The sequence below is a fragment of the Rhinopithecus roxellana genome, chromosome 19 (genome assembly GCF_007565055.1).
Source record: "Rhinopithecus roxellana isolate Shanxi Qingling chromosome 19, ASM756505v1, whole genome shotgun sequence".
Classification (NCBI taxonomy): Eukaryota; Metazoa; Chordata; class Mammalia; order Primates; family Cercopithecidae; genus Rhinopithecus; species Rhinopithecus roxellana.
The window spans coordinates 72,669,704-72,686,820 of record NC_044567.1 but is presented as its reverse complement, the minus strand read 5'-3'; the positions used below and the strand labels follow the sequence as shown (position 1 = coordinate 72,686,820).

Below are 17,117 nucleotides of genomic sequence, written 5' to 3'. Positions count from 1 at the left end.
CCCGGATTCAAGTGATTCTCCTGCCTCAGCCTTCCAAGTAGCTGGGATTACAGGTGCCCGCCACTACATCCAGCTAATTTTTTTGTATTTTTAGTAGAGACAGGGTTTCACCATGTTGGCCAGGCTGGTCTCGAAATCCTAACCTCAAATGATCCGCCTGCCTCGGCCTCCCAAAGTGCTGGGATTACAGGCGTGAGTCACCATGCCTGGCCTGGATTTTTCTAATTGTACTATTATTACAAAGATGTTAATATTTGGGTAAAGAGTAGGAACCTTTGACTAGTTTTGAAACTTTTTATAACTGTGAAATTATTTTAAAATTAAAATTAAAAATGAAAAGATCTATCCACATCAATAGATGAGCTGAATATAATAGTGTGAGCTGGTAAATTAGGTTGAGTAACTCTTCCAGAAGGTATCACAAAGAGATAAATAAATGGACATCAGTGAATTTAAGAAATGCAGAGGATAGGGATAGAAGTGTCAACACCACCAGAAGAGTTGCAAAGGGGGATAAACAATGGAGAGAAGAAAACATTTGAAGAAATAATAATCCAGGCTTCTGAATAAATGTGGAAGATGAATACAAGAACTTCTGTTCTCTCTCTAAATACCACTAAAGTGACAGAAAAGGAATAAAAATAGATAAAGATACTGGCAAGAAGACAACAGGCAAGAGATGCCACAAAATGTTGGAAGCTGGAAATTAGATGGATGAGTGAAAAACAGACAGGAGATGAGAGAAGGCTAAATCCTAAGTCAACAAGAAGCAAGCTGATTAGAGCTGAAAGGCCCAATCAGAGGGACCATATAGAGTAGAATGCTAGAATGAAACAGTAGGCTAAAATACCAATTATTTGAAAGGCTTTAAAAGGAATAGACTCTCAGAACCCTCTCCCACCCCAGCAGACTAGAGCTGTGGTTCTTAACTGGGGGAGACTTTTCCCCTCAGGGTATACTTGGTAACCTCTGGAAATGTTTTTGGTTGTCACAACTGGGAAGTGGGTGTGATCCTGGCATCTAGTGGATGGAGGCCAGGGATGCCTCTTAATATCTTACAAAGCACAGGACAAACTCGGAAAACAGTTACTTGGCTCAAAATGTCAATAGTCTTGAGGCCAGAAAAATCCCTGGACTAGAGGAACACTGGGTACAGGTGAAAGCAAAGATAAAGCCCTAGTGAAAACACAGGAGATCAAAAGAATGTCTGTATACTTAACAGTAAGACCTACAGATCTCTCGCCCCAGTGAGCTCCCAGAATGCTGACAAGCTTATACTTACCAGACAGAGGTTTGGAGGACTTTTCTCTAGGGAACTGACTAGCCCAAGACAAAAACAACAAACTAGTGACAACTGAGGTCCCTCCCCCGCAAAATTGCCAGGTCCTAGCTTGCAATGAAGTCTATCAAGTTGACAACCCCTTCTCCTCATTCTTTTTTTTTTTTTTTTTCTGAGACGGAGTCTCACTCTGTCACCCAGGCTGGAGTGCAGTGGCCGGATCTCAGCTCACTGCAAACTCCGCCTCCCGGGTTTACGCCATTCTCCTGCCTCAGCCTCCCGAGTAGCTGGGACTACAAGCGCCCGCCACCTCGCCCGGCTAGTTTTTTATATTTTTTTAGTAGAGACGGGGTTTCACCGGGTTAGCCAGGATGGTCTCGATCTCCTGACCTTGTGATCCGCCCGTCTCAGCCTCCCAAAGTGCTGGGATTACAGGCTTGAGCCACCGCGCCCGGCCCCTTCTCCTCATTCTTAAATATGAATAGGTAAACAAAGATCATCAGACATTTAAAGAAAGTTTCTAACAAGAAATTAGGCTAGGCTGGGGGCGGTGGCCGTTTGTAATCCCAGCACTTTGGGAGGCCGAGGCAGGTGGATCACCTGAGGTCAGGAATTCAAGACCAGCCTGGCCAACACAGTGAAACCCCATCTCTACCAAAAATACAATGAGCCAGGTGTGGGGGTGGGTGCCTGTGGTCCTAGCTATTCGGGAAGCTGAGGCAAGAGAATTTGCTTGAAACTGGGAGGGGGAGGTTGCAGTGAGCTGAGATCGCGTCACTGCACTCCAGCCTGGCAGACAGAGCAAGACTCTGCCTCAAAAAAAGAAAGAAAAAAGAAATTAGGAAAAAAGATAAAGAAAAAAGAAAAAAAGAATTTAGGCTAACAAACAGAAAAAACAGAAGAGGAAATAGACACAATGTAGGAAGCAGAAGAAAACTAAAAAGAAACAAAAACAGTACAATTAACAACCAGGGAGTGGAAAGGGAATACATTATATCCATTAAGCACAACAAGACACTGTGAGAAAAGAAACACACAGAAAAGAAAAAGTTCTTGGAAATATATGTTATAGAAATTAAAAATTCAACAAAAATTGGAGATTAAGTTGTGGAAATTTTCTAGAGAACAGAATGAAAGAAAAATAGATGGAAAATGGGAGAGAAAAACAAGAAAATCGGCCAGGTGCGGTGGCTCACACCTGAAATCCCAGCACTTTGGGAGGCTGAGGTGGGTGGATCACCTGAGGTCAGGAGTTTGAGACCAGCCTGGCCAACATGGTGAAACTCCGTTTCTACTAAAAATACAAAAATTAGCCGGGTGTCGGGTGCCTGTAATCCCAGCTACTTGGGAAGCTGAGACTGGAGAATCACTTGAACCTGGGAGGCAGAGGTTGCAGTGAGCTGAGATCGCACCATTGCATTCCAGCTTAGGCAACAAGAGCAAAACTCTGTCTCAAAAGAAAATCAAAAGAAGAATCTATGAGATCTAATATCCAAACAATTAAAGTTCCAAAAACAGAAAAGAGAAAACAGAAGGGACAAATATTATAGAAATAATGCTAAAAATTTCCCACAACTAAAGAAAATGCTGTTCCAGATTGAAAGGTACCTGCTCCATAAATGAAAAAAGTCCCACATCAAGACACACTGTCATGGAATTTCAGAATACTGAAGAGAAAGACAAGATGTGACTTACATTGTAGCCAATACTGGAGACCAGCTAATCTAAAAGCCTTCCTATAGGAGCCTCTCTGAACCTATTCTGGTTTGGGGGCTGCCCATTAAAAAAAATAATAATAAGCTAGGCATGGTAGCTCACATCTGTAATCCCAGCACTTTGGGAGATCAAGGTGGGAGGATCACTTGAGCTCAGGACTTCAGACCAGCCTGGGCAACAAAGTGAAACTCCATTTCTACAAAAAAATCAAAATTTAATAATTTTTGACAATAGCAATAAAAATAACAAATATATATCACTTGCTATGCACAATATATTCTCAACAGGTCTATAAAGAAGATAAAATTATTATACCTGTTTTACAGATAAGGAAACTGAGGCACAGAGAAATCCTGTATGCCCAAGATCATACTGTTAGTAAGGGGTAGAACTGGAATGAAGGATATGTCTTATTACTTGTTTAGTGAAAGTTAAAAACAAATACAAAAAACATACAGAGACTGTTACCACATTGGCATATAGATGGATACATGTTGAGACAGTCTTGTCTAAATTTATACAGAATTTCAGGAAAGCCAAATATTGCTGTGGGGCTTCCCAAACTTAATTCTTCATTTTTAAAATTTTTATTTATTTCAATAGCTTTTGGGGTACAGGTAGTTTTTGGTTACATAGATGAGTCATATAGTGAATTATGAGATTTTAGTGCACCTGTCACCCAAGCAATGTACACTATATCCAATATGTAGTCTTTTATCCCTCACCCCTCTCCTAACCTTGCCCCTCATCAAGTCCCCAAAGTCCATTATATCACTTTGCATGTCTTTGTATCCTCATAGCTTAGCTCCCACTTACAAGTGAAAACTAAATGGTATTTGGTTTTCCATTCTGAGTTACTTCACTTACAGTAATGGCCTCCAGCTCCATCCAAGTTGCAGAAAAAGAATTTTTTTTTTTATGGCTGAGTAGTATTCCATGATGTAAAAAATATAGAATTTAAAATACAGGGGATCCAACACAGGAAAGAGGCAAAAAGAATTCCACAGAATAATGAGAGGAGATGGGAGGACGAAATTAGCGCAACAGGCCTAGTACACAGCCAGATCAGACTGGAGTACTAAAACGCTATGTCTCCAAGACAAATTGACAGACCCTCTGATGAGCTTGAAAGTATTGAGAGAAGGCCCATACTCTGGTGAAGAGTTTGGACCTGAATTAGTGATCCATACATAAAAAACAAAGAAAATCTCTTAGTTTATTATATAGTTCGGTGGTGAATAATGTTTTTGTTTGTTTGAGAAGGAATCTTTCTCTGTCGCCCAAGCTGGAGTGCAGTGGCATGATCTCGGCTCACTGCACCTCCACCTCCTGGGTTCAAGTGATTCTCTTGCCTCATTCTCCCAAGTAGCTGGGATTACAGGCATGCGTGACAGCCTACTGATTTTTGGATTTTTAGTAGAGACGGGGTTTCACCATGTTGGCCAGGCTGGTCTCAAACTCCTGACCTCAGGTGATCCACCTGCCTCGGCCTCCCAAAGTGCTGGGAATACAGGTGTGAGCCACCGTGCCCAGCCAAATAATGTTTACATAATGAAAATAATGTTGGCAGGGCACGGTGACTCACGCCTGTAATCTCAGCACTTTGGGAGGCCAAGGTGGGTGGATCACGAGGCCAGGAGATCGAGACCATCTTGGCTAACATGGTGAAACCCCATCTCTACTAAAAACATACAAAAAATTAGCCAGGCCTGGTGGCAGGCGCCTGTAGTCCCAGCGACTCCAGAGGCTGAGGCAGAAGAATGGCGTGAACTCGGGAGGCAGAGCTCGCAGTGAGCCCAGGTCGCACCACTGCACTCCAGCCTGGGCAACAGAGCAAGACTCCATCTCAAAAAAAAAAAAAAAAAAAAAGTCAATACAAATGACTAAACCAAAATTACTACATATATACTGGGGGGATAAGAGGGATAAGAGGAAAGGTGGGAAATGTATGTGTGTTTGTGTGTGGTGCAAAGAAGTGGTAGGACAGAAAAAATCTTTATTGCCCATAGAAGAAAGTCAATAGACATAATTCAAAATTGGCTGGGCATGGTGGTTCACGCCTGTAATTCCAGCACTTTGGGAGGCTGAGGTGGGCAGATCACTTGAGCCCAAGACGAGTTCAAGACCAGCCTGGGCAACACAGGGAGACCCCCATCTCTATAAAAAAAAGAAGATAGGCCGGGTGTGGTGGCTCACGCCTGTAATCTCAGCACTCTGGGAGGCTGAGGAGGGCAGACTGTGAGGTTAGGCGATCGAGACCATCCTGGCTAACATGGTGAAACCCCATCTCTACTAAAAATACAAAAAACTGGGCTGGGTGCAGTGGCTCATGCCTGTAATCCCAGCACTTTAGGAGGCTGAAGTGGGCAGATCACGAGGCCAGGAGATCAAGACCATCCTGGCTAATACAGTGAAACCATATCTCTACTAAAAAGACAAAAAATTAGCCAGGCATGGTGGCACGTGCCTGTAGTCCCAACTACTCGGGAGGCTGAGGCAGGAGAATCGGTTGAACCCAGGAGGTGGAGGTTGCAGTGAGCCAAGATCAAGCCACTGCACGTACTCCAGCCTGGACGACAGAGTGAGACTCTGTCTCAAAAAAAAAAAAAAAAAAAAAAAAAGACGTAATTCAAATTGGAAAACAATTAAAACAGTATGAGCATATTACAGAAATAAGGTGGAAACTTCTAGAAGAAATAGAAATAGTTAAAAGCTGTAAATGGTTGTTTCTTAGGAAGTGGAAATCAGACAGCCTGAAAGGAGAGTAACTCTCACGTCTCCTGTTTTTTGTGATAAACTTTGGCCTTTTTTTTTTTTCTTTTTTGAGACAGAGTTTCATTCTTGTTGCCCAGGCTGGAGTTCTATGGCATGGTCTCGGCTCACTGTAACCTCCACCTCCCCGGTTCGAGCGATTCTCCTGTTTCAGCCTCCCAAGTAGCTGGGATTATAGGAGCCTGCCACCACCCCAGCTATTTTTTTTTTTTTTTTTGTATTTTTAGCAGAGACAGGGTCTCACCATGTCGGCCAGGCTAGTCTTGAACTCGGTCTTGAACTCCTCATCTCAGGTGATCCGCCTACCTTGGCCTCCCAAAGTGCTGGGATTACAGCTGTGAGCCACTGCACGTGGCCTGCCTTTTAAGCTATGATTCTTTTAAGCAAGAATCAAACCGGAAGCCAGGTGTGGAGACATGCACCTGTAGACATAGCTACTTGGGAGGCTGAGGCAGGAGAATTGCTTGCACCCAGGACTTTGAGGCTGCAGTGAGCTATGACTGTGCCACTGCACTCCAGCCTGGGTAACAGAGCAAGTTCTTGTCCCTAAAATAAAATAATAAAAAAAATTTTAAAGAATCAAACTGGAGCCGGGCGCGGTGGCTCAAGCCTGTAATCCCAGCACTTTGGGAGGCTGAGGCGGGTGGATCACGAGGTCAGGAGATCGAGACCCTCCTGGCTAACACTGTGAAACCCCGTCTCTACTAAAAATACAAAAAACTAGCCGGGCGCGGTGGCGGGCGCCTGTAGTCCCAGCTACTCCGGAGGCTGAGGCAGGAGAATGGCTTAAACCCGGGAGGCGGAGCTTGCAGTGAGCTGAGATCCGGCCACTGCACTCCAGCCTGGGCGACACAGCGAGACTCCGTCTCCAAAAAAAAAAAAAAAAAAAAAAAAAAAGAATCAAACTGGAGGCCAGGTGTGGTGGCTCACGCCTATAATCCCAGCACTTTGGGAGGCCGAAGCAGGTGGATCACGAGGTGTCAGGAGTTCAAGACTAGTTCTGACTAACATGGTGAAACCCTGTCTCTACTGAAAATACAAAAATTAGCTGGGCATGGTGGCGCGGTCCTGTAATCCCAGCTACTCAGGAGATTGAGGCAGGAGAATCGCTTGAATTCGGGAGGTGGAGGTTGCAGTGAGCCGAGATGGCGCTACTGCACTCCAGCCTGAGCGACAAAGTGAGACTCTGTCTCAAAAAAAAAAAAAAAAAAAATCAAACTGGAATAAAAATGAAAATAAAAACTCTCTAAAATCCACACATAATCATCTTATAGTAAACTTTAAGAACAAATATAAAAAAGTATAATCTAAACTATTGGGCTGGGCGCAGTGGCTCATGCTTGTAATCCCAACACTTTGGGAAGCCGAACAGGGTGATCGCTTGGGCCCAGGAGTTGAAGACCAGCCTGGGCAACATGGCAAAACCTCGTCTCTACAAAACAAACAAACAACAACAACAAAAAAAATTAGTTGGGCATGGTGGTAAGTGCCTCTAGTCCCAGCTACCTGGCAGTCTGAGGTGACAGGATCACTTGAGCCTGGGGAGGCTGAAGCTGCAGTGAGCCATGACTGCTCCACTGCACTCCAGCCTGGGTGAGAGAGCAAGACTCTGTCTCAAAATAAATAAAATAAAATAAAATATTTTTTCTTTCATCAGTATAATCCATAGGCTCACATAATCTAAAACATTTAATGAGAAAAGCAGGTCACTTACAAAGCAACAAGAATAAAAAACAAATGCTGAAGAAAACAAAGAGAAAACACTGTAATTTTTCAATGTGTTGAAGGAAAAAAAATCTTGACTTAAATTTTACTACAAGGCTGAAATAAATATATTCTTAGTTTATCACACAAAGCCTCCTTTTGAAAACACTCTTGGCCGGGCGCGGTGGCTCAAGCCTGTAATCCCGGCACTTTGGGAGGCCGAGACGGGCGGATCACGAGGTCAGGAGATCGAGACCATCCTGGCTAACACGGTGAAACCCCGTCTCTACTAAAAATATACAAAAAACTAGCCGGGCGCGGTGGTGGGCGCCTGTAGTCCCAGCTACTCCGGAGGCTGAGGCAGGAGAATGGCGTAAACCTGGGAGGCGGAGCTTGTAGTGAGCTTAGATCCAGCCACTGCACTCCAGCCCGGGCAATAGAGCGAGACTCCGTCTCAAAAAAAAAAAAAAAAGAAAACACTCTTGAGGGAAGTTCTCCAGAGAAACAGAAAGAAAAAAAGAAAAGCAACAAGAGATGGAAAGAATTAAGAATAAATAACTCAGTAAATGAAGTGAATTACTGTTTAAAAGGCTACAAGCCAATGGCATATCTGTTAAACAATCCAGAAGTAACACCAGATGGCATTTTGTTTTTCTTTTTTTTGAGACAGTCTCGCTCGGTCACCCAAGTGCAGTGAGTGGCGCAATCTCGGCTCGCTGCAACCTCTGCCTCCCAGGTTCAAGCAATTTTCCTGCCTCAGCCTCCTGAGTAGCTGGGACTACAGGCACGCCTCACCACACCCGTCTAATCTTTTGTATTTTTAGTAGAGACGGGGTTTCACCGTGTTAGCCAGGATGGTCTCAATCTCCTGACCTCGCGATCCGCCCGCCTTGGCCTCCCAAAGTGCTGGTATTACAGGCGTGAGCCACCGCGCCCGGCCAACTGGATGGTATTAACTAAAGGGGCAGTATGGAGGGAAGTGCCATGTGCTAAAATACTTACCTAATTAGGTAGCAGTGTTTAACTTACAGATTTTATTGTAAACAACTATGAATGTAATAATTTATAAGTTTAATAAGTCACTCTATCCTGACTCCACATCTTTCTGCTATTCTTGTTCATAATATGAGTCTTACTTGACCTTACTTGACCATGAATCCCAAAACGGTCTATGATGCTGCGTCCATACATACACACATAAAACCACTAAGTGGGCCGGGCGACGTGGCTCACGCCTGTAATCCCAGCATTTTGGGAGGTCTAGGCAGGAGGACTGCTTGAGGCCAGGAGTTCGAAACCAGCTTGGCCAACACAGCGAGACCCCCGTCTCAATAAATAAATAAAATGAACAAATAAGTATATAAAAACACTGAGCGATCAGAAAACTCCAACAGGGCGAACATTTCTTGGTCTTTTCCAAGAGACCCTGGGGCAATTTTCATCTCCTGTCCCTAGTTCTGACTTGTTACCCACCTAGGTCCGGGGCCCGGGGCCTACTATCAGCCATGGAACTCTCCAGCACGAGGCAATCGTCTCCTGAGAAAGGACATAACAGCAGCTCAACCATCTTCACCAACCCTTCGACCTTCCATGCCTCCCGCCCACTACTGTCTACCAAAACCCGCACTGAAACGCGACTCCTGGGAACAGCAAGACTCAACTCCATTCCGACCTATATCCCGCGACTCCCGCCAGGCTCTTGTCTCTCATGCTCTCCGCCTCCTTTCAGACTCCGCTCAGTCAACGGCCGTGACCTCTTGGCCACCTCCAGCCCATCTCAATCTCCATACCTCCCTCCAGGCTGTTGTCCCCTACGTTCCTGTGTCACCTTCACTCCTCGGTCCCCTCAACTCCTGTGACTCCTTCCCGGCCCCTATACCCTCCTCAGCTTCTGCACCTACCCGCTGCTCAATTCCTAAGCGCCCTCCACGACCCTGCACCTCGCCTCAACTATTAACGACCCCTTCCGCCTTTCTTTCTCCCCTTCCCGGCATCCGTACCCTTTATCGGTTCGCTCATCAAATGCCGGCTCCTTTTCGGCCTCCGTACTCCTTCATCAGAGGCCTCCGTATTACATTCGCGAGCTCCATGAGCTCTTCCTTACTCCACAGTCCCGGTTACCCCAGGGCAGCTACAACATCATTCTCCTGGCGTCCTCAGCCGCGGTTTCAGTTTAAATTTCCTGCCGGCTCCGCCCCTAAAACAAGGCAGTAGCTGCGAGATCCGCCCTACGGTGTCCTTGGAAGGACAATATTAGTTCCGCAAGTCCTCTTTCCGTTCCCCCACCCCCTACGTCTTCTCAAACCGTCTCTTCATTTCTCGGCTCTGCCCTTTAATGGTCCTCAAGTTGAGGACTAGTTGTCGCTTTTTAGTGATTCTTCACACTGAGCTGCATTGAAATTCCTAGAAGTTTGAATACTAAATAACAAAATAATCCTAACACTTGCAAAGCATTTACAGTTTACATAAAGATTTCACTTACACATCATCATTTCATCTTCACATTTTTGTCCCCCTCCCATTCTTCAATTATTACCTGCCCAACAAAACTTCTCAAAAAACGTATTTTTATCCCTCACATCCCATCTTTTCTTCAACCCATCTGATTAGACTTTGCTAATTAGAGATCAAATTTGACCTAATTAGAGATCATTCAGTGGAGAGCTGGGGACCTCCCCACTAAAACTGTACTTATCTAGGTCAACTGTGATTTCCACAGTCTCAAATACTATCGTCATCATATCCAACTTATAGAAGATGAACTCTTCCTTCTTTGAAATACTTTCTTCTGTTTGCTTCCATGACTCAGCACTCTACCAGTTTTTGCCCTATCTCAATGGTCCCTCCTCAGACCCCTTTGCTGGATCCAAAGCCACTGTTCATCTATATATGTTGGAGTATGTCAACGCTTTAGCCCTTATCCCTCTCCCTTATCTCTCTAGGAGATCTCATCCAGCTCCATGGCTTTACAATTCAGCTCTGCCACGCCTTCAGATTTTCTGTGACTCTGCCCTGTCTGATCTTCAGACTCACATATTCAAGTGGCTACTGGCCATTTCAATGTGGATGTCTAATAGGCACCTCAGGCTGAACACATTCCAAACAGAACATTTGTTTCGCTGCCCCTGTCAAAAAACCACCTGTTCTCCCCGCAGGTCTTCCCCTCTCAGTAAAATGTTACTGTTTCCTCAAATGTCACAATCATTCACCCAGTTGCTCAAACCAAAAACCTAGAAGTTATCTTTCAGTACTCTCCCTTGTGCCCATCCCCACTCCAAGAACAAATCCTACTAACTCTGCCTCCAAAGTACATCTGGAATCAGACCACCACCACCCTAGTTCAAGCCGCTATCATTTCTTGCCTAAAGTACCTGGTCAATTCTTCACTTCCACTCCCAAGTAGCTTCCTTCCTCTCCCCAATATAATCCATTCTCCATTCAGCAACCAGAGTGATAGTTTTTATATCTATTTATTTATTGAGAGGGAGTCTCGCTCTGTTGCCCAGGCTGGAGTGCAGTGGTGCGATCTTGGCTCACTGCAACCTTTGCCTCCGGGGTTCAGGCCATTCTCCTGCCTCAGCCTCCTGAGTAGCTGGGATTACAGACACCTGCCACCACACCCAGCTAATTTTTGTATTTTAGTAGAGTCGGGGTTTCACCATGTTGGCCAGGCTGGTCTCGAACTCCTGACCTCAGGTGATTCGCCTGCCTCAGCCTCCCAAAGTGCTGAGATTACAGATGTGAGCCACCGTGCCCGGGCCAGGGTGATATATTTTAAACACTCGTAGAGGTATATATAGTACATATACTTGGTATCTCTTCCAGTGGGACTCCTCCCTGAGGAAGCTTATACATCTCAGCCCTGATGAACGAACAAAAGCTTGGCCATATGACTTGCTTTGGCTCATGAAAAAAGAAAAAAGTGACATCACTTTCAAGCAGAAACTTTAAGAGGCAAGATGGTTCAGCATGTTCTTTTTTCACATGTGTGACAGAATTTGTCTAATAGAGGTATCTGCCTCAGCATTGTTTGCAATACCAAAAGATCAAAAGCAATGAAAATATTGATTAACAATGGGCAGTAGGTTAAATAAATTATGGTGTAGTCATACTGTGCAACACTATGCAACTCTAAAAAATGAAAATACTTTAAAATATAAATGTATTTAGGGAGTCCTAGCCAGAGCAATCAGCAAGAAAAAGAAACAAAAGGCATCCAAATAAGTAAAGAGAAAATCAAATTATCTCTGTTTACTGAAGATATGATTCTATACCTAGAAAACCCTGAAGACTCCACCAAAAGGCTCCTAGACCCAATAAATCACTTTAATAAAATTTTAGGATTAAAAAAAATCAACACACAAAAATCAGTAGCATTTCTATACACCAATAATGTTCAAGCTGAGAGCCAAATCAAGAATGTGATCCCATGTACAGCAGTCACACACATGAGGCTGGGCACGGTGGCTCACACCTGTAATCCTAGCACTTTGGGAGGCTGAGGCAGGTGGATCACTTGAGGCCAGGAGTTCGAGACCAGCCTGGCCAACATGGTGAAACCCCATCTCCACTAAAAATACAAAAATTAGCCTGGACTGATGGTACACAACTATAATCCCAGCAACTCGGGTGGCTGAGGCACGAGGATCACTTGAGCCCAGGAAGCAAAGGTTGCAGTGAGCCGAGATTACCCCACTGCATTCCAGCCTGGGCGACAGAGTGAGATTCTGTCTCAAAAAAAAAAAAAAAAAAAAAAAGCCAGCCAAGCACGGTGGCTCACACCTGTAATCCCAGCACTTTGGGAGGCCGAGGCAGGCAGATCACCAGGTCAGGAGATCGAGACCATCCTGGCTAGCATGGTGAAACCCCGTCTCTACTAAAAATACAAAAAATTAGCCAGGTGTGGTGGCAGGCACCTGTAATCCCAGCTACAGGCTGAGGCAGAATAGCTTGAACCTGGAAGGCAGAGGTTGCAGTGAGCTGAGATCTTGCCATTGCACTCCAGCTTGGGCAACAAGAGTGAAACTCCATCTCAAAAAAAAAAAAAAAAAAAAAAAATCATTTCTTTTGCAGCAATGTGAGTGCAGCTGGAGGCCATTCTCCTAAGCAAATTAGCACAGAAACAGAAAACCAAATATTGCATGTTCTCACTTTTAAGTGGGATCTAAACCCTGTATACTCACGGACATGAAGATGAGAACAATAGACACTGGGGACTCCAAAAGGAGGGAAGGCTAGAGAGAGGAAAGTGCGTAATGTGTTCACTCTCTGGGTGATGAGATCACTAGAAGCCCAGGCCAGGTGTGGTGACTGATGCCTGTAATCCCACCACTTGGGAGACCAAGGCAAGAGGATCACTTGAGACCAGGGGTTTGAGACCAGCCTGGGCAACATAGGGAGAACCTTTCTCTACAAGAAATAAAATAAAAAAGTAGCTGAGCATTAGGTATGCACCTGTGGTCCCAGTTATTGGAGAGGCTGAGGTGAAAGGGTCGCTTGAGCCCGGGAGGTCAAGGCTGCAGTGAGTTGTGATTGCCCCACTGCAGTCCAGTCTGGACAACAGAGACAGACTCTGCATCCCCTGCCCCCGCCCCACCCCCCAACAAGCCCAAATTACAGCATCATACAATATATCCTTGTGACAAACTTGCACACATACCCCCAAATCTAAAATTTAAATTTAGGCCAGGAGTGGTAGCTTATGCCTGTAATCCCAGCACTTTGGGAGGCCGAGGCAGGCCCACTGCTTGACCCCAGGAGTTCGAGACCAGTCTGGGCAAGGTGGCGAAACTCTGTCTCTACTAAAAATGCAAAAACTAGCTGGGCGTGGTGGCATGTGCCTGTAGTCCCAGCTACTCAGGAGGCTTACCTGAGCTCAGGAGGTGGAGGAGGCAGTAAGTTGAGATCACGCCACTGCACTCCAACCTGGGTGACAGAGTGAGACCCTGCCTCAAAATAATAATAACAAAATTTAAATTTAAAAATTGTATTTAACCTCCATGTTAGACTGAGAGCCTCAAATTGAATAAAAAAGAAGTTCAGCTATATGATGTTTACCTAAGAAATACGTATAAAATAGGCCGGGCGCGGTGGCTCAAGCCTGTAATCCCAGCACTTTGGGAGGCCGAGACGGGCGGATCATGAGGTCAGGAGTTTGAGACCATCCTGGCTAACACGGTGAAACCCCGTCTCTACTGAAAAATACAAAAAGCTAGCCGGGCGAGGTGGCTGGCGCCTGTAGTCCCAGCTACTCGGGAGGCTGAGGCAGGAGAATGGCATAAACCCGGGAGGCGGAGCAAGACTCCGTCTCAAAAAAAAAAAAAAAAAAGAAATACGTATAAAATAATGACACAGAAAAGTTGACCAAAAAGGAATGCAGATATATTTATTTCATGAATACATATGGAGTACTTATTAGATGTTCAGTGCGATTTAAAAATAGTAGTTTAGGCCAGGCGCGGTGGCTCACACCTGTAATCCCAGCACTTTGGGAGGCTGAGGTGGGCAGATCACGAAGTCAGGAGATTGAGACCACCTGGCTAACACGGTGAAACCCTGTCTCTACTAAAAACACAAAAAAATTAGCTGAGTATGGTGGCAGGTGCCTGTAGTCCCAGCTACTCAGGAGGCTGAGGCAGGAGAATGGCGTGAACCTGGGAGGCAGAGCTTGCAGTGAGCCGAGATCATGCCACTGCACTGCAGCCTGGGCGACAGAGTAAGACTCTGTCTCAAAAAAAAAAAAAAAAAAAAAAGTAGTTTAATCTTTGTAATAACCCTACGAGGTCGGCAGTAACTATCCCCATTTTACAGAAGAGAAAACTGAGATGATAACTTGCCTAATAGTCAGTAACTATCCCCATTTTATAGAAGAGAAAACTGAGATGATAACTTGCCTAATAGGCAGCAACTATCCCCATTTTATAGAAAAGAAAACTGAGATGATAACTTGCCTGAGATCACACAACCAGAATGTGTTAGACTAGGATTTGAACCCATGCAGCCTGACTTCAGATTCCATGCTGTTAATATTGCTGTCTACTGCTTCTTAATCTAGCTGGCAAAATGAAGAAAGAAAACTAATTTATTAATATTAAAATCTGACACAACAGACTTTAAAAGATAAAGAGGCTGGGTGTGGTGGTGGCTCATGCCTGCAATCCTAGCATTTTGGGAGGCCAAGGCGGGCGGATCACCTGATGTCAGCAGTTCGTGATCAGCCTGGCCAACATGGTGAAACCCTGTCTCTACTAAAAATACAAAAATTAGCCGGGTGTGGTAGCGCACACCTGTAATCTCAGCTACTCTGGAGGCTGAGACAGGAGAATTGCTTGAACCCGGGAGGTAGAGACTGCAGTGAGCCAAGATCGCGGCACTGCACTCCAGCCTAGGTGACAGAGCAAGACTATCTCAAAAAAAAAAAAAAAAAAAAAAAAAAAAAAAGAATTACAGGCATACCTCAGATATATTGAGACCATCATAATAAAATGAGTCACAAAAGTTTTTTGGTTTCCTAGTCTCTGTAAGTTATGTTTACACTGTATTGTAGTCTAATAAGTAGGCAACAGCATATGTCTAAAAAAAAATGTATGTCTTAACTTAAAATACTTCATTTTTAATTAAGTGCTGTGAATGCATCACAGCACTTCATCCAGCCTGGGCAACAGAGCAAGACTCTGTCTCTCAAAAAGAACAAAAACAAAAACAAAAAAACTCCACAAAATTTTATTGATTCTGCATGAGGGCAATAAAGAAATAAACTTTAAAAATGCTTTATTGGCCGGGCGCGGTGGCTCAAGCCTGTAATCCCAGCACTTTGGGAGGCCGAGACGGGCGGATCACGAGGTCAGGAGATCGAGACCATCCTGGCTAACACAGTGAAACCCCGTCTCTACTAAAAATACAAAAAAAACTAGCCGGGCGAGGTGGCGGGCGCCTGTAGTCCCAGCTACTCGGGAGGCTGAGGCAGGAGAATGGCGTGAACCCGGGAGGCGGAGCTTGCAGTGAGCTGAGATCCGGCCACTGCACTCCAGTCCGGGCGACAGAGCGAGACTCCGCCTCAAAAAAAAAAAAAAAAAAAAAAAAAAAAAAAAAAAAAAAAAATGCTTTATTGTTAAAAACTGCTAATGATCATCTGAGCCTTAAATGAGTCACAATCTTTTTGCTGATGGAGGGTCTTGCCTCAGTGTTGATGTCTGTTGACTGATTAGGGTGGTGGGTGCTGAAGGTTGGGGTGGCTATAGTGAATTTTTTTTTTTTTTGAGACGTAGTTTCGCTCGTTGTCCAGTCTAGAGTGCAATGGTGCAACAATCTTGGCTCGCTGCAGCCTCCACCTCCGGAGTTCAAGCAATTCTCCTGCCTCAGCCTCCTGAGTAGCTGGGATTACAGGCGCCTACCATCGCGCCCAGCTAATTTTTGTATTTTTAGTAGAGACGGGGTTTCACCATGTTAGCCAGGCTGGTCTCAAACTCCTGACCTCAGGCGATCCCCCTGTCTTGGCCTCCCAAAGTGCTGGGGTTACAGGCGTGGGCCACTGCGCCTGGTCTGATTGGCTGTTTGTTTCACTCTTCCTCTCTCTGTAACATAGGGTGCTGTTTGATGGCATTTTACTAACAGTAGAATTTCTTTCAAAATTGGAGTCAGTCCTCTCAAACACTGGCACTGCTTTATCAATCAAGTTTATGTGATATCCTAAATCCTTTGTTATTTCAACAATGTTCAAAGCATCTTTACCAGTAGATTCTGCCTCAAGAAACTACTTTCTTTGTTCATCTGTAAGAAGCAACTCTTCACCCATTCAAGTTTATTCATGAGATTGCAGTAATTCAGTTATATCTTCAGTCTCCACTTCTAGTTCTAGTTCTCTTGTTATTTCCACCACATCATCAGTTACTTCTTCCACTGTGAGTCACCATGCCTGGCTATCTGGCCTAATTTCAATACTGATGTGTCTTAGGGAAAAGAAAGGCCTAAGGAGAGGGAGATAGTTGGGCGTGGTGGTGCGTGCCTGTGGTCCCAGTGCCTTGGGAGCCTGAGTGGGAGGATTGCTAGAGGCTTGGGAGGTCAAGGCTGCAGTGAATCATGATGGTGCCACTGTATTCCAGCCTGGGCAACAGAGTGAGATCCCAGCTCAAAACAAAACAAAACAAAACACCAAGGAGAGGGAGACAGACAGGAGAACATTCAGTCAGTGGAACAGTCAGAACATTTATTAAATTCACCATCTTACCTGGTTGTGGCTTGTGGCACCCCAAAACAATTCAAATAGTAGCATCAAAGATCACGGATCACCATAACAGATACAATAATAATGAAAACGCTTGAAATACTGTGAAAATTGCCAAAATATGACACAGAGACACAAAGTGAGCACATGCTGTTGGAAAAGTGGCACCAGTGGGCTGCTTGACACAGGGTTGCCACAAACCTTCAATTTGTAAAAAACACTCAATATCTGGGAAGTACAATGAGGCAAAGTGCAATAAAACAAGGTATGCCTGTATTAGGGATTCAGATGTCATTTCTTGATGATAAAGAAACAATTCACCAAGAACTGTAATAACCTAGTACTTATATTAATCTAACAACACAACCTCAGAATATTTAAGGCAGAAACTGACAGAAATTCAAGGGAAGACTAGAAAATCTA

At 44.6% G+C, this 17,117-nt stretch overlaps 1 protein-coding gene across 1 annotated transcript in view; it reads right to left on the bottom strand.

Annotated features, from left to right (window-relative positions):
- The window catches only part of DBF4B (DBF4 zinc finger B), a 45,066-nt gene extending 35,420 nt beyond the window's left edge, over positions 1 to 9,646 (bottom strand). The window contains exons 1-2 of the mRNA XM_030923833.1: positions 9,472 to 9,646; positions 8,945 to 9,007 (exon numbers count right to left, since the gene is read on the bottom strand). Coding sequence (XP_030779693.1) covers positions 8,945 to 9,007; positions 9,472 to 9,490 — 82 coding nt within the window. The 5' untranslated portion in view covers positions 9,491 to 9,646. The remainder of the gene's footprint in view (positions 1 to 8,944; positions 9,008 to 9,471) is intronic.
- Positions 9,647 to 17,117: the final 7,471 nt, after the last annotated feature.